This window comes from Sitophilus oryzae, unplaced genomic scaffold, assembly GCF_002938485.1.
Source record: "Sitophilus oryzae breed Bouriz unplaced genomic scaffold, Soryzae_2.0 scaffold_88_pilon_pilon, whole genome shotgun sequence".
Lineage (NCBI taxonomy): Eukaryota > Metazoa > Arthropoda > Insecta > Coleoptera > Curculionidae > Sitophilus > Sitophilus oryzae.
In genome coordinates, this window is record NW_022147516.1 from 119,789 (window position 1) to 146,477 (window position 26,689).

Genomic DNA, 26,689 nt, shown 5'->3' on the forward strand with positions numbered 1-26,689 from the left:
TAATAACATCTGTCTATGATTAGTATTAAAAAATACATAAAAGATTACTACCAAATCCGCAAATGTAGTATAAAGAAATGGCGTGATTTTGATTGATACATATCCAAGACAATATTTCACCGATTTTTTATGTCTATATTGCCCTCCTGTCAAAGGCACTCTTCGCAGGTGAAAATATATAGATTATACGAGATAAAAAACACACATAGCAGGTTTTTTATTTGGTGGGGTTGGGAAGTAGGTATTTTTGTTCCGCTTTTTATCCAGCACAGTGAAAAAATTCTTTACATTATTCAGTTTCTTTGTTGGTACACGGTATATGTATTGTAGGTTAAACACGTAGTTCGAAATAAAGGCACTGTGTCGGAAAATATAATAACATGGAGTAAGTTGTTTTTTCGTTTTCCAGTGTTTTTAATCCACAAAACATCGTGTTATATTTTTATTAGAATTCGTGTATTTTTTTCTTCCAAATTAAGCGTTTTTAAACCAAGTAGATTAACAAGTTGCTTTTGAAGGAAAAAGATCTGTTTTCAGATAAAAAGGTATTAATTAATTAAACATTCGATTATAGTAAAATTATTCTAACTGAAATGGCAGTATTTTTAAATTCAAATTCAAATAGTTTATTTACTTTTTTTTAATATTAATATACAAATTAAACAAAGCAAAAAATTAGGTAAAAGGGACTGTGTCGCGATTATAAAAAACCGATACACAAAAACAATAAATGTTTTTATGTCGCACAGCCCCGTAGAAATTCAAAAATATTAGCGATGGGAACTATCGAATGAATTAGACTATCGAATGGTTACTGAATGAATGATTTCAACTATCGAATGGTTTCATTCGAATAAAATCATTCATTCATTTGTTAAGCCACGACTATCGAATGCTTTTGATAAATGAAATTTAGTATTCGTTTGATTTTTGTCTGCGTCAGTGCATTATTAGTTCTTCCAAATTTTTATAACTTGCCTTCTAAATACTGTGCTATTTTTGCGTTTATTAAAATATTTAAAATACTAAAGTAGTAGTGTTTTTTTTTAATTGACGATTGTGTACGTGTGCAGGTGGTCAAAATTTTTCCGAAAATTTGTGTGATTTTCCGATCTTTCAATTATTTAATTTTATACGGCATATGATCTATTTTTTTAATGGAAAATTTTGAGAAGTAACAATTTTTAAGAGAGATGAGGTGAACTTACAATTAATTTTAAAAATACATATGTATTTGTATTTTAGATATTTTGTAATATGAATTAGTTGAACTTAATAATCATATTTAAGTAATGTGGTAATGTGGTTAAGTAAATGGTTATCGAACTCAAATTTTGGGATGAGAAAATTAAATTGATTGATTAAAGTTTTACACGTGCCAATTTAAAAAAAAAAGTTAACTATATTTGTATTTTGTTTATGCTAATTCTCTTACATGTAGATTTCTGCGGAGAAATATTTCATTTATTTTTTAAAGTAAATGCCAGTAAAAGCAAATATTATTTTTAAATACTAATACAAAGTAATAAAAAGTAATACACATATATAATTTTGATTTCTAATTTTTTATTTATATTTTGCTTCTATTACACTGCATGCTTAGAAAATTAATAAATGTTTATATTTCATGATTTTAAAATTTGTTGTTAATATAACGAATTAGTTCTGTAATTATTATTATTTAATAAACCAACGTTGCCAAAAAATTTCGAGACTATATTATTTTTAAATAGGATCTAATATAAATAATTTTGACTTCTAATTTGTTGTTTATATTTTGGTATTACTTAAAAAATGTTTATATTAAATGATTTTAAATTTTGGTGTTAATAGGTATAACAAATTATTACTGTTATTATTATTTATTAAACCAGTTTTGCTTAAAAACATTAAAAATAATTTTCCCATATCCAAAATAAAAAGTATTATTGCAGTGTAACAACAGAATATTAATAAAAAAACATGCAAAATATATAGTTATACTATCCCTAACTAACTATAATACCATAGAATAATATTCTTTGCTAATACCAACTAATACGAATATAATGTATTTTCTGTGTAAATACTAGCACCTCAATAAAAAAAAGGTGTTCTTATCTTTATCTGACTCAAAATCAAAGATGCCGGCTTTTTTCATACCATTGCCACCGACCGCCGATCGCTGTCGGGTTTCTAGGAAAGAAACCTACGTCGCCGGGCGACAACTAAAATCCAGTTTATATATTTTATTATAATCGATCCTGACGAATAAATGAATTTTACAAATGAATGAATTTTATAAATGAATGGTTTTTGCTGCCGAATTAATATATTTCAAGGCAGATGACGCATCTATTCGATATTTTTATTCGAATAGTTTTCGACGAATGTTTTCTTACTAGCTATCGAATTTCTAAGCTATTCGAATGAATTGCAACTATCGAATGTTTCGATAGTATTCATTCGATAGTTCCCATTACTAAGAAATATATATAAATACATAAATGATATAAAGATTAGCTGTGTAAGGCAACGGGTAGTTGCCTTACAGTATTATTTAAAACGCCAGAATGTAGATTTTAAGCCAAAGAAGTCTAGCATTTTTACCAGGCAAAATTAAATGTATTAAAATATTCAATTATTATTGTTAATCTTCTTGTTTATTTTTGTTGGTGTTAGATAAGTATTTAATAAAGATATTACAAGAATATTTTACTTAATTAAATGGGCCGAGAAATAAGAAAAACCGAGTGAGGGAAATGGGTGAGGGAAATGGGTGCGGAAAATGGAAGAGGATAATTTGACATTTTCAATTTTTTTAAAAGTCAGTAATGTAAGTCAAGAATAATTACATATGTGGTTGTAAAATGTAAAATCGCTTATTTCTGGGGCTTACTCAACCGGGTCCCACAATGCAAAGTCACCTCAAATATCCATATAGTTGGTCATTGGCAAGCACTCTCTCATTGTACATGAAAATAACAAAACAAACATTTACTGATCTGGATAAAATTGATAGTTAAATAGTAAGACTCACCCGGGGGTACTCCGCCCCCTAGCCACTGACATCACTGACACTTTATGTATATTCAATATACCTCATTCTATATATTCCATCTAATTCAAATATTATTCAGATTTATTGGTTAATAATCTTCAACAACTAGCTAGTGTCACCTGAAATAGTATAGGAGCTTCCTCCGGACGCAAATCTGCCGCTAAACAGATTCGCATCCCAATCGAATAGGCTAATTGGGGTAGCTCACTACCCCAACGCCCCATCGTGTCAATCGAGAAGACAAGGGAGACCTCAAACTCTCAAGACCAACCTCGAAGGCAAGACGTCACACCACAAGAGGTTTTTTCCGGTCAAACTACCCGTTGCCTTACAGTACTTGCAACGTTTATAGTAAAAAGACTTTCAACCCCCAAATATTAGCTCTATGACAAAACACAACACAACAGCCGGCCGGCATACCAACTACTGACTCGCCTTCAGCAGGCTAAGCCTTCTCTTACATCACAATTTTACCGGATCGTAAATATTTACATTACTTGCCAATGAATCATACTATTTTCTCTAATCGACTTTAAAATAGAGTGTTTTAGCATTACTAGATAAATAAATAGAGAGTTTCCGAAGGAATGCATATTGTTTATTAGAATAGTGAAAAAATAAAAGCATTATTATGACGAACTTATTTTCCAAGTTTTACAAAAGAAAAAAATAAAAAGCCTCACCTGCGAATGTCCATTGTGAAAATCCCAAAATGCACCCGAACATCACAAAATACTTCCTCATCATATTTTCGAATGTCCAACAGCAACCGAAGAAAAATGAACTGACTTAATCATCAGTTTCCATCGAACCGGTTGTTATTTTCATCGTTCGTCTGGTCCACGTTTCCCGATGAAAATGCGGAAAAGCACTACGTTTCCGCGCAGAGTTTCCCGAATAACTGACGTGCTCAACGTGCGCCCCGTCGGAAAACTTTCCCGATGGAGGCGGTGGAAATTATCGTGGAAATGCAAGAGGGAGAAACCGTCAACGTGACTCCTTCCAATCGCATGCGTTGAATCATTTATTTAGGAGTCTTCGACCGGTAAATTTTGTTAGTAAGTTTATTGGCGGCCGGCTAAAAAAGTTCGCTGCGGTATTAAAAAAGTTTTGACTGAAGGTTTTGTAAGAAAACTTAAATATTATTACAATAAAATATGAAAAAAGGAACTCCGTTTTTTATCGACAATTTTTTTAACTTCTTTTCTCTAGGGTCAGAGCTGCAACAAGTCAGTTTTAAAAAGGATCTAAGTCTTAAGACTTAAGTCATTTCTAAAATCAAAATGATTTTAGAAAAAAGTCATAAGTCAAATCTATACTAATACATAAAATCCTTAAGTGACTGACTCACTGATTAATCGCGGTCCTGCTCAAACCACTCCACGTAAAAAGCTCAATTTTGGCATACAGGTTGATTCTAGGGTATAGAGGTTCGATAAGAAGGGATTTTTCGAAATTTCAGTTCCAAGGGGGTGAAACCACCCCTCAAATATTACAATATTTTTTTTTTAAAAAACGGTCAAGTTTCCGAAAAAAACGCTTAAACACGTACATTTTATTTTGTTTTTTTTTCATATTTTAAGATTTTTTAAAAATGTATACAGGGTGTTTCGGAAAATCTGATCATTGATTAATCACGATCCTGCTTAAAGCGCTTGACGTAAAAAGCTGATTTTTGGAAAACGGATTGACTTTAGGGTGTAGAGGTTCGATAAGAAGGGATTTTTCGAAACTCGAATTCTAAGGGAGTGGAACCACCTCTCGAATATGAGAAAAATAAAGTAAAGATTTCAGTTAACGTCTCCTTTTTGCTGCCAGGGCTAATCTGGACGGGGCCTACTTTGTTTACGCGGAATCCAAACCGCGGTCCTCGGCCATATCATGGTCAGTGGCCAACTTAGGAATGTCTAAATTAACTCTTACTCACAAGATATCCGATCTTATCCGGCCTCGAACCGGCGGCGGCGTGAATGAGCAGTGTGTGTCAATAGATTTTACACTTTTCCCTCTGACAACAGCACGATACAGAGTTTCGAACCGGTCACCCGTCCATCCACCAGTATCGCCTTACGTCGCTTAACTTCAGTGTTCTAATGGGAACCGGTGTTTCAACGTAGCTATAGGCCGTTGCTTTTTGTAAGAAAACTTAAATATTATTATAATGAAATATGAAAATAGGAATTCCGATTTTTTTATCGGGGATTTTTTTAACTTCTGTTCTCTAGAGTGCACGGAGAACAAATTAGATAAAGAAAATAAAGCCCTCCTACTCTGAGTGCTGAGGTAATGATAAATTTGTAGACACAATTTGACTTTTTATGAAATTTTAGTTTCGGAGATATAACAAAAATCCGAGCAAAAATCCGACCTTTTTAAAAAAAATAATTTTTACTAAGCAACTATTGTAGATACCTTAGTGTTTCTAAAAATGTTTTTTATAGATATTATTGAGTAAATGAATTTGTAGGCATACAGGGTGTCCCAGAAATAAGTACAAGTATTTTAAGGAGTGGAAGATCTCGATAAAAGAAACATATTTTCTCTTTATCGTTTTTCAAATAAGTAAAAAATAACAGAGTTATTTTACTTTGAAAATTTTGAGAGCCACTGGATCTTTTCTGGATTTTCTTTCTTGTAAATTTAATCTAATATCTATGTTGCCATATTATCAAGAAATTATGTTTTTTAACTAAAAACCAAAAAAAATTCCAAATTTTCAAAAAATTTTGAATTTTACAAATTTTCTTTTCGCGAAAAAAACCTCATAGGCGTGTTTCTGGGGTTGAACTATACTACCAGTAGGGTTTCATCGAGACGAGAAATCTCGTCTCGAAGGCAATTTCTCGTCTCGTCTCGATCATCGAGAACAAGATATTAACAAACTCTCGTCTCGATGTTTTTCTCGAAGTCAATTTCTCGATCACGATCCGAGATTCTCGAAATTTCGAGAGTCTCGAAAATAAATAACTTATTTATTATTATTAAAAAATTGGCGCTGGGAGGCACGTATAGCCTCTCATACTAAAATATGTTAACAAAAAGTTGATAGGAAGTTCTTTTAGTTTCAAAGTAAAGGAATTTTTTCAATTTCCTTTACTTTGAAACTAATTTCAATGCCTCCCATGAAACATTTCAATGCCTCCCATGGCCAATTTTTCGTTTCTTAAATTTTCATAAGGACTCGTAGAAAACGATTTAAAGTCGAAATTTTGCCAATATAGAAAAACACAAAATATCTCGGAAACGGTAAATAGTTAAACGACCAATGAAGCCTCTACGGATAGAGCTAGTGTAGCTCTAGGTATAATCGCCCCATTAAAAAAATTCGAAAATTTCCGAAAGTTTTCCCAGCCAAAATCGAGCTTTTTTCACTTATACCGATTTGAAAGATTTTTGGGCGTTGAAAAATGACTTCCACGCTCAATTTCAACATTAACACCTTCAAAATTATTTAGAATCATAAAAATAGCCCTCCTTCTAAAAACACACACGGATTTTGGTAGCTTGACTTTTGATAATAGTTTGACTTTTTGTGAAATTTTAGTTTCGAAGATTTATAGCAAAAATCGTACTCTTTTTAAAAAAGTTTTAGTTGAACACGGGTTTCTAAAAATGTTTTTATACATTTTATTGGTAAATGAATTTGTAGAGATAGTTTGACTTTTTATGAAATTTAAGTTTCGGAGATATAGCAAAAATCGGACCTTTTTTAAACCATTCAATATTTTTATTTAAAAAAAAAGAAAGAAAAATTATTTTATATTTTAGAAAGTTTGGCGTAGAATTTTGAACACCCTGTATGATTTACGACTACCATATTTATATCAAAGTTAAGTATAGACCATCTAAAATAAAGACCTAATATGGTTTGGATTTCAGAACATTTCTTGTACTGTTAATTTTTTTAAAAATAGCTGGATATTTTTATTTATTTATTAATATCTATGAAACTATCGAAATATATTTACTGATATGTTAGGATTATGTAAAGTGATCTGAAAGGAAGCCAATAATGCAATAATATACAGGGTGTTTTTCAACCACCCTATAGAAACTAAAATATTTTCCTGCAATACATCCTCGTACATATTTTAAGTTTGTATTTAAACAAAATTCCCAAGTTTTTTTATTCTAAGAGCTACATATGCCCGACGCACTATTGCCGGACCCTGTATAATCTAACGAAAGCAAAAGAGCTACATTTAAGTAATATTTAGTTTTTTAAATAAATAAGATAAACAAAACCCTATATAATTAATAAAGTTTTTCTTTTACCGAAAATGTTAAAAAAATATTGTTTATTACCTTATTTTATCTATAAGAAAAGCCCCATTCTGTAGCTTAAATACAATTTTACACCTGTATAGCCATAAAAATATCTTTCTTACAAGGCAAAAATTTCATAAATTAACATTGAAGTCACATAACAATTTCGCTCAATCTCCCGCTGCATCGATATCATCGATCGATGCCGTACTTTACGCGCAGAACTTTCATCGCGTTGCCATGAAAATCCTGACAGTCGCTGCCGACGCCAAATTTATGTTAAAAACTCAACAATAAAATAATCAAAATAACGTAAATAAATCAATATTTCGATGAACTTACCCCTTTAATAGAGACAACAGACTCCCAGGAGGATAATTTTATAACAAAAAGTCACCACGCGCTAGTATTTCCGCAAAAACATCAAGAAAAAACGAAATATTTTTTGACAGGACTCTCACCCGGCCGCTTGTTCACTACTGGACTTGCAGAATTGTTGATATTTGTAGTGTGCTTTGGGAGAATTTGTTGTAGATCTCTGGTTGGTAGTTATGAACTTAGAACAGACATGACGTTATTGACGATTTTTAGTTAATAAAAGGTCAGTATCTTTTCACACTGGTCTTAACAATAATTTAACAGAATTAATAAAAACTTTGAATAAAAATAATTTGAAAGTTGTATTTTTTGATAACAAAGATATCGGGGTCCTGCACAAATTCTCAACCTCATTTTGTCTTATAAAAATTTAGGATATATCATCCTTTAATAACAAATTCAGGGCGGAGTAGAAAAAGTATATTTTTGCACCGTTCAGTCAAAAATCGCCAATTTTCAACTGGCTCTTGACTCATAACAAAAATTCTAGAAATTTGTTTAATTTTGAAAATATTTGAGTGCTTAAAATATAATAAATATAAAAAATAGATAAAAATGAACAAGTGCAAAACCAAGACACAGACTCCGTTGATCTTGGTCTTGACCTTGCAGTTAATAAGTAGTGTTACTCTTGGTCTTGGTTTTGCAGGGTCTTGATTTTGGTCTTGGTCTTGCTGCAAGACTTGCAAGTCTCGCATTTTTTACTAGATTCTCACTAGAGGAACTTTCTACTTTCTACATAGGAAATCTTTAAATAAGTATATAGTATTTTTAGTAATTTAAAGCAAATAAAACTTAAAGAAAGAAATTATTTGATTATTTTAGGTAATTTATATATATTTTAGGTATTTTAGTTGCAGTTCTAAAATGCCTTATGTATTCTAGGCCTAGGCTCTTATGTCGGCCTTTTTTTAAGAGAAAAATAATATTTCTAAACATTTTCTAAACTATTTCGATTCCTTCGCCATTTTATCAAGAAACGTTATTTTGCTCTGATTTATAACAGCAAAGATTAAAAATGCTTGAATTGGTCAAATTCCAAATTAAAAATGCATTTACTTTAAAAATGATGAAACCATAAAAATAAATATTTGTTTTATTAATAAATATCAACTATCGCTACCGCCCAAAATATTTGCACCTATTTAAAAAAAAACCTTGTATTACTTTTCAATTACTTATCCACATATTTTTTATAAATATCCGATAATAACCACCGAGCGTGTTATTTGTACGATACCAATAAAATAAAACAAAATATAAATTAATTCCTCTAGAAAAAAAGAAACTGCTAAAACAGTACAAAAATCATCCTAGAAACAATCTATCAACATCTCTAGAAGATCTACATTCTAAATAGAGAAAGAAACAAGTTTTATTGCATTAATTATGTGATATGAAAGATCTAAAAATCTAAATCTTTTGAGGAATCTCCAACAAGTCCCTCGGTGACGTCAACGAACACAACAAAACGGTCCGTTATAAAATCGAACAATTATTCTAATATTCTGTAATATCCCTTGTTGCATTTCTCCAATTATATTCATCGACATCCGAAAAATTTAGATCACAATAATGATTTATTTACATTAATTTAGACTATTTTAACTTGATTTTTATCAGAGATTTTTGCATACTATTTTTATCTGTGGTCCCAAGATTTAAATTCAGAGAAACAGCTGTTTGTCTGTCATTCTATTTTGCGCACTCGCGCGGTGTTTCTGCCAACGGTTTGTATTTTTAAAAAGTTTATTTTAGCACGTGTATAAAAGAAAAGGTAAGGTTTTGAAAAATGTAATCAAAATATATGTAATATATAAATCGAGAGAAATGCCTTTATTACTTGTATTAGTTTAGTGAATCCTATTATTGTTGTAAGCAGGTTAGAAGTCACATTTTTTGTTAACGATAAGACTGTTTTTTTGTACCCTAAAACATTACAGCGTTAGTAAAAGAGATATTGTGTCGCTTATTTTTTAACAAAATGTTTAAGATTATTTAAAAATGTTGATTACAGTTTTGATAACAGCTAATATTCTCATTGGAGCTGATTACAGTTTTGATAACAGCTAATATTCTCATTGGAGCTCCACAGACATATTTTCTTGAAAAAAACTTAATCTGTTTGACCAGTTATGCACTGAATATATTGCTGTGATAATACTTTTATTTATTCTGTTCTCTATAATATACTCAAAACCTAAAATCAAGTAATATTATTGAGAAATATATGTGAACTCTATTTGTGTGAAGTAATTTAGGTTCGATACATAATTAATTGTTTTTCTTCTGATTAAAGTCTCTCAGAATGCCCCGTAGAACACCAACAGCAGAACTGCAGGCCAGTGAGGCTTCGGTGAGTTCTCCCCTACGCAGATCGAGCAGAATAAGCAGTAATACCACAGCACATTCATCCACACCTACCGCTATTGTCACAAGAAGGTAATTTATTCTCCTGACAGTTTGTTGTACGAATGATTTAACGAAAATTTATTTGTTCCAGAAATTCACAAACAGAAGCTGAAAATAATGCTCCGGCCAAAATCACTAGAAGTAGAAGGTCATCAGCAACAGATGTTGAAGAAAAAATAGAAACAAAACCACTAACAAGAACTCGTAGAGGTTTGTAAAGAAATATACTGTTTTATTATTATTACCAGGTATTTACATTCTTTCAAATATATATTTATACATTGATTACAATTGTTGGGTACCTTTCCTTTATTGATAGGTTTAGTAATTAATATTAAAATCATTTAAGATGAAGATATAACTTAAAACATTTATATACAGGGTGTTCCAAAAGACATGTGCCATCTCTAAAAGTAAGATCAACATACGTCCGATTCTGCTTTGTTTCGTAGCTACAGGGTGTTAAAATCTTAATAAACCTTCGATTTATTATAATTTTCTTCCAAGTACTTTTAGCATTACGAATTAAATTTTGACGGTAAAAGTTACTATAAATGCGACTTATTTTAAAGCTAAAAAAGTGTGGACATATTCACCAGGGACGTGCATATGGATTGTAACTGGAATATTTTTCTAAAAAAAAACATGTACATCACTGACTTTTTTCTCTTGTTAGTGAAATAGTGTAAGTAGTGTAATGCCGATTAAAAGTGGTCTCTTGATATTTTGTCGATTTCGGCCTCCTTGATGAGATAAACGCAATTTTATTAATTTGCCTTGATGCAAGTCTAATAACAAGACCTTTAAAAAAATTTAATATCATTAACTTGTGAAAGTTTCAAATAAGTACTCATCAAAAAATATGAAAAAAAGTTCCTATAAACATGGGTATGAAAATGCATAGTTTTAGTTACAGGATGTTAAAACTTTTTAAAATTAAGTTTTTTTTGTAATTATGTATCTTAAATACCATTATTTTTTTATTTGAAATTGCTGTAGGTTAGACTAATAGTAGTAATAACTAATAGTAATAATATTTAATAATAAATTAGGTAAAATATATAATTTATTAGTTTTATTTTTATTGTGATTAATAAAATTTCGGTTATCTCATCAAAGAGGCCGAATTCGACAAAATATCAAGAGATTTAGAATATCAAAATATCAAGAGACAAAATATCAAGAGAAAATTTTGATATCAAAACAAAAAAAGTCAGTGGCGCACAAGTTTTTTTTTTAAATATTCTAGTGATAATCCATATTATGCACGTCCCTAATGAATTTATCACCACTTTTAAGCATTAAAATATGTCGCACTTATAGTAACTTTTACCGTCAAAATTTCATTCGAATCACTAAAAGTACTTGAAAGAAAATTATAATAAATTGAAAGATTATTAAGACTTTAACACCCTGTAGCTACGAAACAAAGCAGAATCAGACCTATGTTGATATGAAAACTAAATCTTATTTCTACATGTGGAATCTCCCCACAAGAGAATGCACATGTTTTTTGAAACACCCTGTATAATGTTTTCCCCTGGTCTCTTATTCTTATATTCAGTGATAAAGGTCTGATGTTATAGAATACAAATAAGTAGGTAAATCAGAACTGATTAGTTTCTTTTTTATTTTTGATTGCAAATCAGAAATACTGAAAATTAGATTTTTATTTAAAGAAAAATCTATTTAATTAGGTAGTTTTTGAAACTAATGAGAGTACCTTGCAATCTGTTTACCAAATTATGATGAAATTATGAATAAATCACCTAATTCCTCTCCTAAATTTAGGCATACGTAGATTTATACATAATGATAGAAAAATTTGTAATTATCTTCAGCTCCACTGAATAATTTGTAAATAACGTCTATACCTTTGTGCCGGATTAATTTCTTCATTAAAAGAATTAATAGTTATATATTTATACACTGGGATGCAAAAAATGCAACGGAAAAAAAATCGTCAAATTTAAAGTGTTATGTTTTTTGGCAAATTCAGTTTTTTTGGCAAAAACTCAAGTTTTTTATAAAATTATAGTATTGGGCTTTATTTATTATACAGGGTTTATAGAATGGTTGTTTTTTACCTTAACTTTAAAACACCCTGTGCAATAACTTCACGTGCAAATTTTCCTAAAATATTATTTTTCTGTCAAAGCCATGCATCCTGAGCATTTTGTTTTTGTCTCATGTCAACACATGCCTTCGTTAATTTTTAAGAGCTGTCAAGAAGAACTTGAAGAACTTTCTGAGGTTATTTTTCAATAAGACAAGGTGGCTTTGGTGACTATTTTTGTAATGCCATATTACGCTGCATTGGATACTCTGTACTAAATTTTAAAAAAAACGTTAAAGAGTAACGATACTGTCCTGGTTTTAATAAACATTAATATTGATAACAAAACTAACAATATTAAAGAAAACATCTATAATAACCAAGTACACAAACAGGAAAAAAATTTATAAGTAAAGAAAACAGGTAAAAATACTCTAATACTGTATTGCCTTCCTGCTATAATTGCCTGTAGGCGTCCTTTCATACTGTCAATGATGAATATATACATATTGCGTTATGTTTTCCCATTCTTCTTTAAGGACTAAGCGAAGTTTATTTAATGCAGCTAGTGCCGCTTCATGACCTCTAACCCTCCTACCAAGCATATAATAAAATTAAAATAAACAAATAGTTTACAGAACGTATTGGAAATAAAAATGCGCAATTTACCGAATTTTTCAAATTTACCTTGATTTTTATTGAATTCAAAAAAATACACACATTTTTTTTTATTCTAAACTGTGAATTAAAAAAAAAGATAAACCCATTTTTTCTTAATAAAGGGTATAGCCTCCTCTACTGTTCATTACAGCCCTACATCGTCTCTCCATGCTCCTGATCAGGTTTTCGATCTCTTCTTGAGGTACAGCCTGCCACGCTGTATTCACGGCCCGAACCAGATCCCTACGAGTTTCACGAGGCATACCCATTCTCAAAATTCCTCTTTGGACCGCGTCCCATACGTGCTCGATGTGGTTGAGGTCAGGAGATTGTGCCGGCCAGGGTAAGATGTTTAATTGATGAGCATTGATAAACTCACTTACCACTCTGGCTGTATGAGGCCGTGTATTGGCATGCATGAGAATGAAGTTTCTCCCAAAATCATTGGCATATGGTAACACGATAGGCTCAAGAATTAAATCACGATATGTGATTCCTGTTAGAAACCTTTCAAGAAAAACGAGATCGGTTTTTCGGCCTAACTGGACTCCTCCCCAGACCATAACTGTTCCACCTTGATAAGGGTGCACTTCCTGAACATGATCCAACCGAATAAGATTTCCCGGTTCTCTCCATATCCTAAGCCTTCTCGAATCCCGAGGAATTCCAAAGCGTGACTCATCCGTGAAGAGAACATTGGCCCATTGTTCATTCGACCACTGAACATAATCTTGAGCCCACAAATATCGTACCTCTCGATTTCCTCTCGTTAAGGGTTGAGCTCTCCAAGTGCGTCTGCTTCTTAAGTTGACCTCTCTTAATCTATTGCGAACAGTGTCAGGACTCACGGTTACATTATGTGTTTCCTGGAGAATTAAACTAAGCTCTGGTGCTGTTAGAGTCGGTCGGCGTCGAGCATTTAATTGTAAAAAATGATCTTGCTGAGGGGTAGTAATGCGATGTCGCTCTGTGTGCCTTTCAGCAACATCACCACTTTCACCGTAGCGTGCACTTAATCGCGATATTACACTTTGCTTTGTATTTAATGCTCTAGCTACGTCGATTTGGCGCATTCCAGCTTCGAGCATACCCATGGCCCTTAGCATTTCGTCTCTGTTAAGATATCTACGCTCCATAATGTCGTTTAATACTAAACAGAGTTATTTGAATGAATTCTGGCCAGTTATCATAAAAACATAGCCTTTTTTTGCATCTGAGTGTAAAGTTTATATTTTTCGTCGCTTGGTTCGTTACTAGAAGAGAATCTACAAAATAAATAAGATCTTGCAGCAAGAAAACTTTTATTTACCTTCATATTTATAATATTAAAGCTGCTGAAGAATGCTCTGTTTCATCGTTTGGCGCAAAATCCTTAATATCTTACCCAGAAACCAGTCATGGGAGTTGGAGTTAGTTCCCCTCTTAACGACGGACACAACAATTTTTTTCTTTTTTCTTTTTACGATTTTATAAAGTTGAAAAATATAGTAGCTCAAGGCAAGAATTTTGTATTTAGTAGCCTTAAAATTATCTACTAAATTATCATATAGTAAATAATGATTTTGCCCACAGCATCTTTGCTAGCTGAGAATGAATCTAAACCAGATGCCAAGTCGACGCCGACTCGACGTGAAAGAAGAGGATCGGTCACTGAAACAACGGAATCGAAACCCGAAGAAAAGCCTAAACCAGTTCGCAGTCGACGTAGTTCTGCTTCAGACCAACCCACTCAACCAGAGAAGAAACCACAAACCCGTGGAAGACGTAGATCGGTAGATGTTGAGATGGAAACTCAGGAGTCTTCACAGCCACCCAAACCAACTACAAGACGTAAAAGAAGCCCAGAGTCTGAAAACCAGAATGGAGAAGTTAATACAGAGAAAGAAACCAGGCCAAGAAGAAGTCGACGGGTATCTACAGACGGTGAGGTGAAATCAAATACTTCATCAAATAGTAGGTCAGAAAAGGAAGATGCAAGATCTATGTCAAAGAGTCCACAAGTAGTCGATACCACGCTAGAAGAAAAAAATGATGAAGATTTGTCCCCAATTTTAATGCAAAATGTAACTATAAAATTAACACCCATTAAAAAAACTAGGCTTCTAGATAAAGTCGAAGCAGAATTAGACCTGAGCGTTATTAATGAAAGCGTTGACGATATCAACACCAGTAAACTTGATAATTCTGATTCAAAAGTCAATGCTAACGAAGATACAGGACATTCAGAAAAAGATGCACAACACAGAAATAAGTCTACGTCTCCCAAGAACAATGTCTCTAAGAAAAGACCTAGCACTAGTCCAGATGGAAACCGTACTCCCAGAAAATCGCCTAGGTTAATGTCAAAAGAGTCTAAAGATGTTACACCAAGTAAGGACTTAAAGCATTCGAAAAAGCTATCATTTTCGGAGAATATTACAGTAATTAGTCATCAAGATAATAAGGTCAAATCAGAAGAGGAAAAATTATTAAACCTCTCTGGTGAAAGTAGTGGAAGCAATAAAGAAAACGTTGATGTAACAACCACTGGTGCCCAATCAATAACCGACTCTGTACTTAATTCAAGTGAATTTAAGTTACAGTCGGATTTGCATTGTGAACCATGTGAACCTATGGATGTAGATTTAAGCGCATCGGAGATAGCAATATTGGAAAACAAGCAAAAGGATGGCAAAGAGGACACGGACAGTATCGAAAACTACATAATTGAAGAAACAGGAAATTCAGTTAATATCAGTATGAAACCTAAAGCCAAAGATAGTAATTTTACACGAGTATTTGAAAAAGAAATTGGTAATAAAGAATCTGAAATACTAGATAATTCTTTGACAGAAATCAGTATTAGGCATGTAACTATATCTACTAGTCTCATTCAACCAAGGAAAGAATCCACGTCTTTGAGTAAATCCACAAGTCCTATTCCTGGTGAAAGCTATGAAGAGGTTGTCGGTTTGAAGCAGCCAGATTTACAAACAACCAGTACAACTCTGCAGAACTACAGTCCTGAAAAGCAGACCACTAATAAATTATTCAATTCTGAAGCAGTTACAACTAATATGTCAGTTGAAAAGAATGTATCTGAGCGTAAGGAGCTAGATTTATCTTTAAGTCCACAGAAAAAAGTACTTGATGAAAATATCACATTACAAACGGAAATTTCCAAGCCCATAACAAATTTAAAACACCATCTCCTGAATTCTGCTGTATTAGCCAATCAAGTGGAACAGCAAGATTTTGAAAAAAGCTTATCAGAAAATAATAAGCCTGAAATTAGTTTTAACGATTCAATTTCTAGCAAGGAAGTTACTGATAATAAGGAAAAAGATGTAGAATGTACTGAAGATATAATCAGAACAAGAGATATTGATGAACTAGAAAACTCGAAAAATACACTGGAGTTCAATCAAAAGAAAAATGAAACTGACGGAACATCTTCTAGTACTACAGAAGTTTCTACATCTTCATTACAACATATTGAAACACAAGACAAACAAGAACAAGAATTTCCTATAAATCAGTCAGCAAATGAAGATTTAAACATTGCCAATAAAAGTATTGAAAAATTCAGTTCTAGTAATGCATCACCTAAAATTCAGTCTCCTTCAATCTCAGGGAGCAAAAAGGTCTCATTACATAATTCAGACATACAGAATAGCCCAAAAATAAGCGAAAGAAACACTGTATCTGCTAAAACAAATGAAAGTGTGCCATCGGAGTCCAAAGAGTCAGATTTGACTCACTACGATTTCAATCTTCCTTCCGAAGATGACGATGTGTTTGCAAACGACAGTAAGTTAAACGATGGAACCAAAGAACTGTCAGATGAAGAAAACGAAGCAAATGATACACGGAGTCGTCAAGAAGTGAGTATTAATAAAGAGAACTCTGAAGATCCGAATTCTGATGAGCAGGCTAGGAGATCAGAAAACGATAATAACACTAACTTGGAACTTGAGAAGAGTGATAAGCTAACCAGCAGTGATAGTGATGGGGTTATTACACCTGATGACTTAGTTAATGAAGATAAGGGCATAGAAAAGATAAAATCTGATAAGCAGGTTATAGGATCAGAAAGCGATATTATTGATAAAAATGATTCTGTGCAAAACACATTAAATGAAAATTTGGAAATTCAAGGATTTGAAAAGGAAAAATCTGATAAACGGATTGTAACATCAGAAGACGATAATAGCGTTCTTCAAGAATTTAAAATTAGGACCAAAGAATCTACCATTGAGAAAGATGGTTCTGTGAAAAATATATTAAATGAGAATATGGAAGTTATTACAACTGAAAATACAGCTGATGAAGATAAAATCAATAATAAATCCATTATTCCTGAAAGCGATACCAGCATTAACGAAGACTTGGACAAGAGCACTGATAATGCATGTAAACAAAAATCAGTAAATGATGATTTGCCAGTTAAGCCTGAAAACAAAACTGTTAAGCCTGAAAACAAAACTGATGAAGTTGCGTTTTCAGTCAGAGAAGCAAGTAGGGGTGATGATTCTAAAAAGAATGTCTCTAACAGTGAAGAATCGAACTTAGTAATTACCAAACCCGACAACACTAAAGAAAATGATACATTAGGGAATGACAGCGATTATAGCGATGAGGAAGTGAAGGAAAATAATCCTAAAACCAGTTCACCCGTTAGTGATTCCAGTAAAACCCCTACATTAAATATAATAGAAAACATTGTAATACATAAAGGAACAGAAGAACCCGAAAATGAAGAGGCAAATATTCCTGTTAAGGACGAAAAAGAACAAACAACCACACCATCTCAACATGTACAGAGTGTTTCAGATGGCAAAGAAAATAAATCAAAAAAATCGAGTTTGCAAGCCTTTGATAATAAGCTGGATAGTTACATAAAATCCCAACTGGATGCCGACAGCTCAAGCGACGAGGAAAAAGTTGAAGTCAACGATTTCATTGATGATATGGCAGAAGAAGGTAAGAATTTTTTGCTATTGTTATTATTATTGAATAATACTTTTATATATAATTTTTGTTTGACTGTTGAGACTAATTGAATTAAGTACAATTAAATGTCAACGAATAGCTCAAATTCTTGTTTTTTATAGAAGTTCTTGCAAGAGTATAATCCATAGACTTAAAATAAAATATAGACTACACTATTTACATCTCAACGCGGTCAAACAATCTTTTTTGTACACATGTTTACTTCTGGGTACAGTCGACCGAGCCTTCCTCATCCAGCCTATGTTGTCACGTCTTTAATATTATCAATATTTTTTTTCTTGTTATACACATATATTGAGATATTAATACTACAGTTTAATAAAGTAGGTTTTAATATTCCATAGATGTATTAAATAATCCTTATACTACTAAATTATAAGTCAGATACTGTTTAAAAAGGATAAGTTCTTTACAATATGACAACACCGATTAGAGGCGAGGGAGCCTATTCATTCATTTATTACCTTGTAGTACGCGTCGCACGTGTGCGGTAAAGCTTTGTTGCCGCTATGGCCCCGGCTGTATTAACGCATTCTCTTAGCTTGTAGTCCTTAAGTGTTTATTTTATTGACTTTTTCTGTTCAAGAACTATAAAATATTGTTCGCCAGTGCCAAATTTGCAAGAAATTTGACTTAAATAATCCATTTAAGTCTTGAAACGACTTTCGACCGGTAGGCAACTCTCTATTTACCCATTATGCTTATTTAGTTAATATTTTAGTAAAATGTAAAATCTGATTTTTTTCTCTTGCATTACATTATTTACTTACTTACATTGTAACAAAATCATAATTATAAACCTGTTAATAATTAATAATGTTTTTATTAAAAATATATTCCGGTTTATTCTAAAATTATCTTCAGAATCTAAAATAACATACAAGAATTTTAAAATGATATTACATTATGAAACAATATTTTTAATATACCGGGTCGTCTCAAAAGTGGCTCACCCCCTATAACTTTTTTATTTTTTCAGATAAAAAAAACAGATTTGTATGTTAGTAGGTATATGACATAAATTAGGATTTATTGACGTATTCAATTGTTTTTGGTTTCTTCCTGTTTCACCGAAATGATTACATCTTTTGATTTTTAAAGGCACCCTCGGTATATTGCTACTTATTCGGTAAAAAATGACACTCTGAATAGAATGACATATCATATGTCAACTTTTGACATTGTCGCTTAAAAACAAATCGTATTTTAAATTTCAATCCAGGGTGCCATGGTGTTGTTAAAAACACTAAGTTTTAATCAAGGAGCCTTGGAAAAATAGTTTTGATCGTCTAATGGGTTTCGTGTCTTGTCTAGGCCGGTTAAAAGATGTACAAATCGTATTTTTAATCATACATATGTCAATTTTTTCAAATGGAACAAGGGTGACTCATTAGCATATTTGGAAAAAACATTTTTTTTGAATATATTGATACCACACACTTGGTATTTCGAGTCAGATTGTCGTTATGAACCGCGTGTTACAATTACAATTAAACCATAGGCGAAAATGTCAAAAGTTGACATATGATATGTCATTCTGTTCAGAGTGTCATTTTCTATCGAATAAAGTAGAAATATACCGAGGGTGCCGTTTAAAAATTAAAAGTTATAGTCATTTCCGGGGAAACAGGAAGTGACCAAAAACAATTGAATGCGTCAATCAATCCTAATTTATGTCATATACTAACATACTAAATCTTGTTTTTTTATTTGAAAATATAAAAAAATTATGGGGGATGAGCCACTTTTGGGACGCACCCGGTATAATAAAGACAGTACCGAGTTAAATAAATATAGTTTTCCTTTTATCCACTTCCTATCACCTTCCTTGCTTTAATGGAACAGATTTATGTTTTCTCTAATTTACATAATAAGACATCACTTAACCAGAAAAAAGATTACAACAATCATATTTTTTTTTCTCTCCCTGTCGCCGATTCTATTATATCTGTGGAATAGATCCTGTTTTGATTAATATTAGGGGTTGTAAATGTTTGACTAAAATTAATAATTTATTATTTATTTCAAAAATTACGTAATTTCTTCTATACCGTGTATTTTATTATTTTTATCCTTTTTGGACTCTAAGGCGTTTTTTCTAAACTTTTATTTAAAAGCCTGTCCTAAATCTTAATAAAATATAAACACGTTTAAATACGATATATTTTTAATTTAATTATAGCTTCATTAAAATAAAAAAATTACCCGGCTATGATACGGAGAGTTCAGGTGTACTTGAGAAACGAAAGACAGTGTTGTGTTTCTCGGCAGAGTCGTCATGGAACGACCGTTACGACAGAGACAACCTATCTATCGCTCGTGTCGCACTCGTTATAACCTAAAACAATAACAAGACATTGTCTGACCGCATGTTCCAGCTATTTATGAATGAGCTCAGTCTATATTTTATTTTAAGTCTATGGTATAATCAGTATAATACTAGATTCAGTAAGATCAGTGTCATTTTTAAAGTTTACCTATCATTTTTAATACCTTCATCCTTCATAATCATGTGGAAGCGAAGCAAACACAAAATATGTCATACAGGGTTTTTTTGAAATTGGCTCACCCCTATAACTTTTTATTTTTTCAGATAAAAAATGAGATTTGGTATATCAATTGATTTATTCAATCAGTTTCGTTTGCTTTCTGTTTTACCGGAAATTATTACAACTTTTGATTTTTAAATACCTCAGTATTAGCATAGTTTAAGGAAAAGAGTAGTTGCACTCTCGCAAATATTTTCTGCCAGTTTTTGCAAGCTGGCAGGTTGCAAAGCGTTTCAGTTGAATTCGGTCCGTCGAGCTGTGAGGTTCGAGCGTTGCGTCCGAGCACAGGGACGGATTGACAAAAAATGACTGCCTTACTGTGCGCTGCTATTAATTGTGGAAATAATTCAAAAAATTATTGTTCTTTAAATCTTTTTAGATTTCCATCGGATGTAAATCGGCAAGCTGATAGTAATTATCAATTAACATTTAATTATATTTGTTTATTTTAGAAGCTCGGATGTTATGTAATTAATTAAATGTTATTATTTTTTTTAACATGTGGGCAGATTTTAAAAATAGTTTTTTAGATATACATGTTGTTTCAAATATGCGCATAAAAATATTTTTTGGTCAGGGGATTTTCCATAAAATTTTCATTCCAATATTAATTTACGAGATAATTTATATAAATTGGTTTTTGAAACAATTTTAGAGTAAATATTTTGTACATCTAAAGTCTCCGCAAATTATTCATATTTTTTAATTGAAAGAATTTTATAATAGCATAATCTCTTATAAATTTAGTGTATTTTTTTATGTTTTTTTTTATTTATTTTTTATTATAAGTGGTCGTAATATAACAATATTCAAAATATTATAGACAAAATATTGAGTTTATATTTGAGGGAAGAAAAGTGCCACACCTAGCTTTAAACCACCGTAAATATACAGGGTGGCCCATCAGTGCGAAGAAGTTCAATATCGTCGTCGTTGTCGAAGATGTGAAAAAAGTTTTATTCATATGTTTCAAGGTTTATAAAGGGGTGTATCCTAAAATATTTTGTTATATACAGGGTGTCACAGAAAAAGTTATGGTAAAGTTAGTTTGATTTTTTTTATTATTTTACATCATTCTATATACATTATTCTATATTGGGTATTTTTTATGGCGTCACCAAAATCGCAATATTTAAAATGGTATATCTCAATTTTTTTAAATGCGACATTCTGTATATTATTTTTCTGTCAGATGCAGAATTAAAAAGTGAACATTTTTTTATTAATTTAAAGTGTTTCTAAATTTTTACCGCTGTCGCAGATATTCGCAGTGTTATATTACATATGGCTCTTTCAACAGTAAATTTTTTTCAAAGCCACCTAATATGATCTTTGTCTATCTTGTCTTGTCAAAAAATGTTCACCTTCTAATTCTACATCTGAAAGAAAAATAATATACAAGGTGTTGCATTTAAAAAAATGAGACAACATTTTTTAAATATTACGATTTTGGTGACGCCATAAAAAATATCCTGTATACGATAAAGTAAATTTTTCTACACGAATTTATTCCGATATCTTTCATGTTTAAGAAAAGATAGCAAAGTATTAATAAAGTTATATTCACTCTAGTTTTTTACCACTTTTCGTATATAATGTTTTTAACCAAAGTTTTAGTAAATTAGAAATAGAATGGCAACACCGCAGTGTGCTTTAAATAAAGACAGTGTACTATAGCATAAAAAAAGTCATAGAAAATCTCTGAAATAGATAATAATATAAAAATATGTCATTATATATTTTTCCGCATTTCTTCCCATCAGAAGATTTTCAGATACAGAAGAATTGTTACCTACACGAAATGTGAAAATATTCTGTTTTCAAGCAAGTTATTACTCGATGATCATTTTTTTTTATTTTATTTTATTGTGAACTCATATTTTCCTAAATACATATCTGTGAAACTATGGCGAGTGTCACGTCTATACTTTGCCTAGTTAATAGACCACGACTATACAGCTACGTCGTCGGCTACGGCGGCGAGAACAAGGTTATATAAAATGGCATAAAAAGAACAAAGGATTTGACAAGGAGTAAAACTACTAGTTTCCTTATACTATGGTATTAGGTACCCTCGGTATTTTTTTACTTTAATTGGTAGAAAATGACATTCTGACTAGAATGACATTTAATAAATTCAGTCTTTACATTTTAAACTAAAAAAAAAACAATTTAAATTTCAGTCTAGAGTGCTATTGCCATAAATATAACGACAATTTGACTCGAAATACCAAGTATGTGGTAAATTAGTTTGTGATAATGTAAAAGTTGTCATATCATAAGTCATTCTATTATAAAGTAAAAAAAATACCGGGGATACCATTTAACAATCAAAAGTTGTAGTCATTTTCGGTGAAACAGGATTTTTTATCTAAAAAAAATAAAAAAGTTATAAAGGTGAGCCACTTTTGAAAAACACCCGGTATTTCATTTCTTACGATATTCCCTAAACGGCACAAAGCAGCAGAAAGAACAAGAAACAGTAGCTGTCTCATGTGCTCTCTGTCTACTATAAAAATTTGAGAGAAATATAAATAAATCGTCTTCGTCAAATCGGTCTATAATCGATCTTTAGTCATTAGAACAAAAATTATTTTGAAAAAAATAATTATTACTGGCTATAAGAAATATTATCGATCGTTATTTCTAAGCCAATTAGGCGCATTTTTTTTCGATCAGACGGTATTATAATTACAATCAAAAGTTATTTATGCTGATGTAGATTTTTTTCAGAAAGTAGTATTTTTTCTTAATTTCATCGTATTTAGAAAATTCGATATGAGATGAAAATCAAGTTGAATTTTCTTTATTTCTTTAACTTCTTCAATCTCTATTTACAAGCCTTTTTCGAACGTTTTAGATTAACCTACTGCTTTGTAACTTTTTTGGCAAAAAATATCTCATATTTTTTAAAAATTCGATTAACTACGATTACAAACTTCAACAAACCATAAAAAGTAAACAATAAACTGAGAAAATTAAAGTTATTTTTAGTTATTTTACATTAGTTGACCACAGATAAGAAAATAGATTAAGGCTGACTTGTCTCAGCCTAAATATTTACCGCCGAGAATTTTGCACAGCGGCTGACTGTTGCTGTTCGTCAGAATAGACCGTTTAGGGAAATCGCTTACTCAGCCACTCAGCCGCTGACCGTCCCTGAACGCGCCCATAGTCTCATCAGGGTTGCTACAAGAAAATTTTTGATTGTGCAGAACTTGACCATAAAAATGTATAGCATTATTGTGTAGCCATCCATGACCAATAACTGTAAACTGTCCGAGAAGACTGTTTGTATACGTCAATATATTCATTTCCCATTTTATTTCCTCTCATGCCAGCAAGGATTGCAGTGGCGTCAAAATTGATGCCACGAAACTAACGATTTTATTGACAAATTAGACCGATTAATTCTGTTTAAAAACTGTAAACTATTCAGGACTGTTTAATCGGCCAAATTTGTCCATAAAAACTGCAGTCCTTGCTGATATGGTAGGAAGTGAAATAGGAGTTGAATAATATTCACGTATGCAAACGAATGGAAGTGAGACTGGGAACTACAGTGACGTAATTGAGCAGTGAAATTTGGCCAAAGTACGTATTATGTATTATTTAAGGGATTAAGCAATCCTGTCTATTTACCGTTATTGGTCGTTGACTCATGACCCATTTCATACTCTGACATTTTACTGAACACCTGAACACTGATCACAGCAGCTTCTACACTTGCAGCCTCTTTTGATGTACTAACTTAGATAACTGAAAAGCAAGGAAATCAGTTTTTGTCAGCTGATTTACTGTTCTGGTATTATTTTTTATACGAAATATGTACTTTTGTATATATTGTTTTTTTCGTAATCCTCAAAATGTGTAGCTCGGGCGATTGTGGTGTAGCTGTGCAATCATTGAAGCAAATGTGCAGCAAAGTACACAATTGTGTAGCTTGTGGCAACCCTGAGTCCAGGGTCTACTTTACCATAAGGCCCGGGCCCGGTGGTCTGGGGGCCCGTTAAAGGTTATAAAATATTCATAATTTCAAATGTAAATTTACACAGCAGAGATAAAAAACAGTTACCTCTGATAAGGAAAATAGAATTAAATAAAATAAGCTTTAGATTGATATAATTAATGCATTTTTTAAAATTATTTATAAATTTATATCAAAGATACCGGCACCGGCGATTCCCCAATCTAAAAATAACGTTTTATTTTTTTAACCCAAACTAACAAAAGAATTTTTGAATTTTAAAGAGGGCCCGAATTTTTGCTTAGGCCTTAGGGCGCGACCAGATGAAAAATAGGTCCTGCGTGAGTCTCATTTATACTAGACCTGGTCAGTTCATCTGCGTGGTCTGAATTTTAATGGATGCGACAGAGATAAATATAAATGACCGGTTGACGGACAGAGAGACAAAATAAAAAATGTGTGTAGAAAAAAATGAAGATAATATATCTAAGCTAAATATAATCAATATATTATATTTGTAATAATGTGTAGTAATGTGTAGTAAAATGAGTAACTAATTGTGAAAAATCCTAGTTCCAACCCTAGATGTAACATTTTTCATAAACGCCTACTTATGCAGTTTGAGATTTTATAGCAAAATCCGGCAATACCGCATAGAAGAAATGTATCAACCCGACTTTTTTCTCTTTTTAATACATTTGATTTTCCATTAAGCTGTCATCACTGTCTTACATGTTAAAATCCAGACCACGCAGTTTCGATGGCAAATTGATTGGTGTACTTATTTGTTTGCTTTTGTCTTGGCTCCACTGCTCTTTGTTTTTATTGTTGTTTTTAATTTAGGATATTTTTTTCATTAAAGGTGAAGAGGACACACCATCTGAAGATAGCAATCAAATAATAGATGAAGGAGAATCTGTAGGTTTTAGTGAATCTGATGAAAGAAGCTCTGAAGACGAATACGAACATGATTCCTTTATTTGCGATGATGAAGAAGGCAACGAACTACTACCTGGAAATGAGTATGATTTAGATGAACCAAATCAAGTTAAGAAGAGTAGAATAATCAGTCCAAGCAACCTTCCAGATGATGAGATTATACAGATACATGGAAAGAAAAAAGAACCAGTTAAGAGAAAGTCTAGAATTATTCGCGTTAGTTCATCATCCAGTGATGAAGGAAATGCTGAAGTTTTCGAAACTAAAAATGTGCCAAACAAAAGAATTGAGCAGCTTAAGAAGACGGAATCAGTAAGAAGTACCAGTTCAGGTAGTTCAGTAATTATATTGGATAGTTCAGTGAATGAAAGTAGTAAAACGGTTACAACAGAAGATTCCCAATTGGTGAGCGACTCGGCTGATGAAAAACAACCAATTGGTGAAGAAGTGGAACAACAAACTCCTGCTAAAAAGTCAACGGAAACACCAGTCAAAGCAGACAAATCGCTTCAAAGTAGACCAAGAAAGTCTTCACTGACAATCCAAGAAAATATTATAGTGGATGGTTCAGTAGATTTAAGAATAAGCAGAAGAATAAATTCGTTAGTAGATTCATTTTGTTCTTCTGTATCAAAAGGTGAAATCGCTGTAAATATCTCTTTGGAATATGAAGACACGAAAAACGATAATCTTCCAAAAGAAACAGAAGTGAAAAACGCGGAGGAAGATAGTATTATTCTAAGTTCACAAACCAATTCCGATTCTGATGATTTGCATGATGTAGAGACTCCGGAAAGGAAACCACAATCAAGTACTTCTTTAGATAATGTTCAAGATTTGAGGGACGTTCTGAACGAGAAAGTGCGTAAACGAAGATTGAGTAAGAGTCTGGACGATCTGACTAAAAATACAAAGCCGAATAAAAAACGCAAATTAGTAAAAAAGGCAAAGAAAGAAAAGAAACCTAAAAAGAAACAATCGGAGAACCAAACAAGGGACCCGATAGCTTCTAGTTTTAGTCTTGTCAATCAACTTATCACGGATGTTAAGAACAGACCCAGGCGTAAAATAAAACCGTCGCAGAGTAATGCCGACGTCGTCACTTCATGGAACGCTTCAGCTATTGAAGATTTAAAACCATCTACGTCGCCGGCATCAAAAAAAGAAAAAATGAAACCTTCCACATTGGGTTTTCATCAAGGTTTTCATCCCAAAGATTTTAGAAATAGAATGTTAGCCGAAAATTCGAGAGTTAACAGGATAAATACAAAAACTCTACTTAAGAAGAAAGGGGCATTCAGTTAGTGAAATGTTTTAGTTAGTATTTTGTTATTTTTGTTAGTTCCTTGTTTTTTTTATAATTAGCTACTACTTTATACCATTATTATTTAATTGTTTTTTGATTATAAATAAACGTAAGGTATTTTTTT

At 31.9% G+C, this 26,689-nt stretch overlaps 1 protein-coding gene across 3 annotated transcripts; it reads left to right on the forward strand.

The window, feature by feature from the left end:
• The first annotated feature begins 324 nt into the window (after nt 1–324).
• Nucleotides 325–26,689, forward strand: LOC115890618 (microtubule-associated protein futsch-like). Of its 3 annotated transcripts, none has more exons than XM_030910897.1 (5): nt 325–385; nt 9,984–10,126; nt 10,188–10,306; nt 14,385–17,774; nt 25,183–26,689. In XM_030910897.1, the coding sequence occupies exons 2-5, from the start codon at nt 9,993–9,995 to the stop codon at nt 26,562–26,564; spliced, it is 5,025 nt and encodes a 1,674-aa protein (XP_030766757.1). In that variant the 5' UTR covers nt 325–385; nt 9,984–9,992; the 3' UTR covers nt 26,565–26,689. The 3 variants fall into 3 exon arrangements, with proteins under 3 accessions (XP_030766757.1, XP_030766756.1, XP_030766758.1); XM_030910896.1 differs by lacking the exon at nt 325–385 and adding an exon at nt 9,374–9,461; XM_030910898.1 differs by lacking the exon at nt 325–385 and adding an exon at nt 9,488–9,566.

Bases quoted from the DNA above. Each gene is read 5' to 3' on its own strand.
- LOC115890618 (XM_030910897.1), top strand. From the start codon at position 9,993: ATGCCCCGTAGAACACCAACAGCAGAACTGCAGGCCAGTGAGGCTTCG. The intron at 10,307-14,384 runs GTTTGTAAAGAA...TTTTGCCCACAG, and splicing joins ACTAACAAGAACTCGTAGAG to CATCTTTGCTAGCTGAGAAT. The intron at 17,775-25,182 runs GTAAGAATTTTT...TTTTCATTAAAG, and splicing joins TGATGATATGGCAGAAGAAG to GTGAAGAGGACACACCATCT.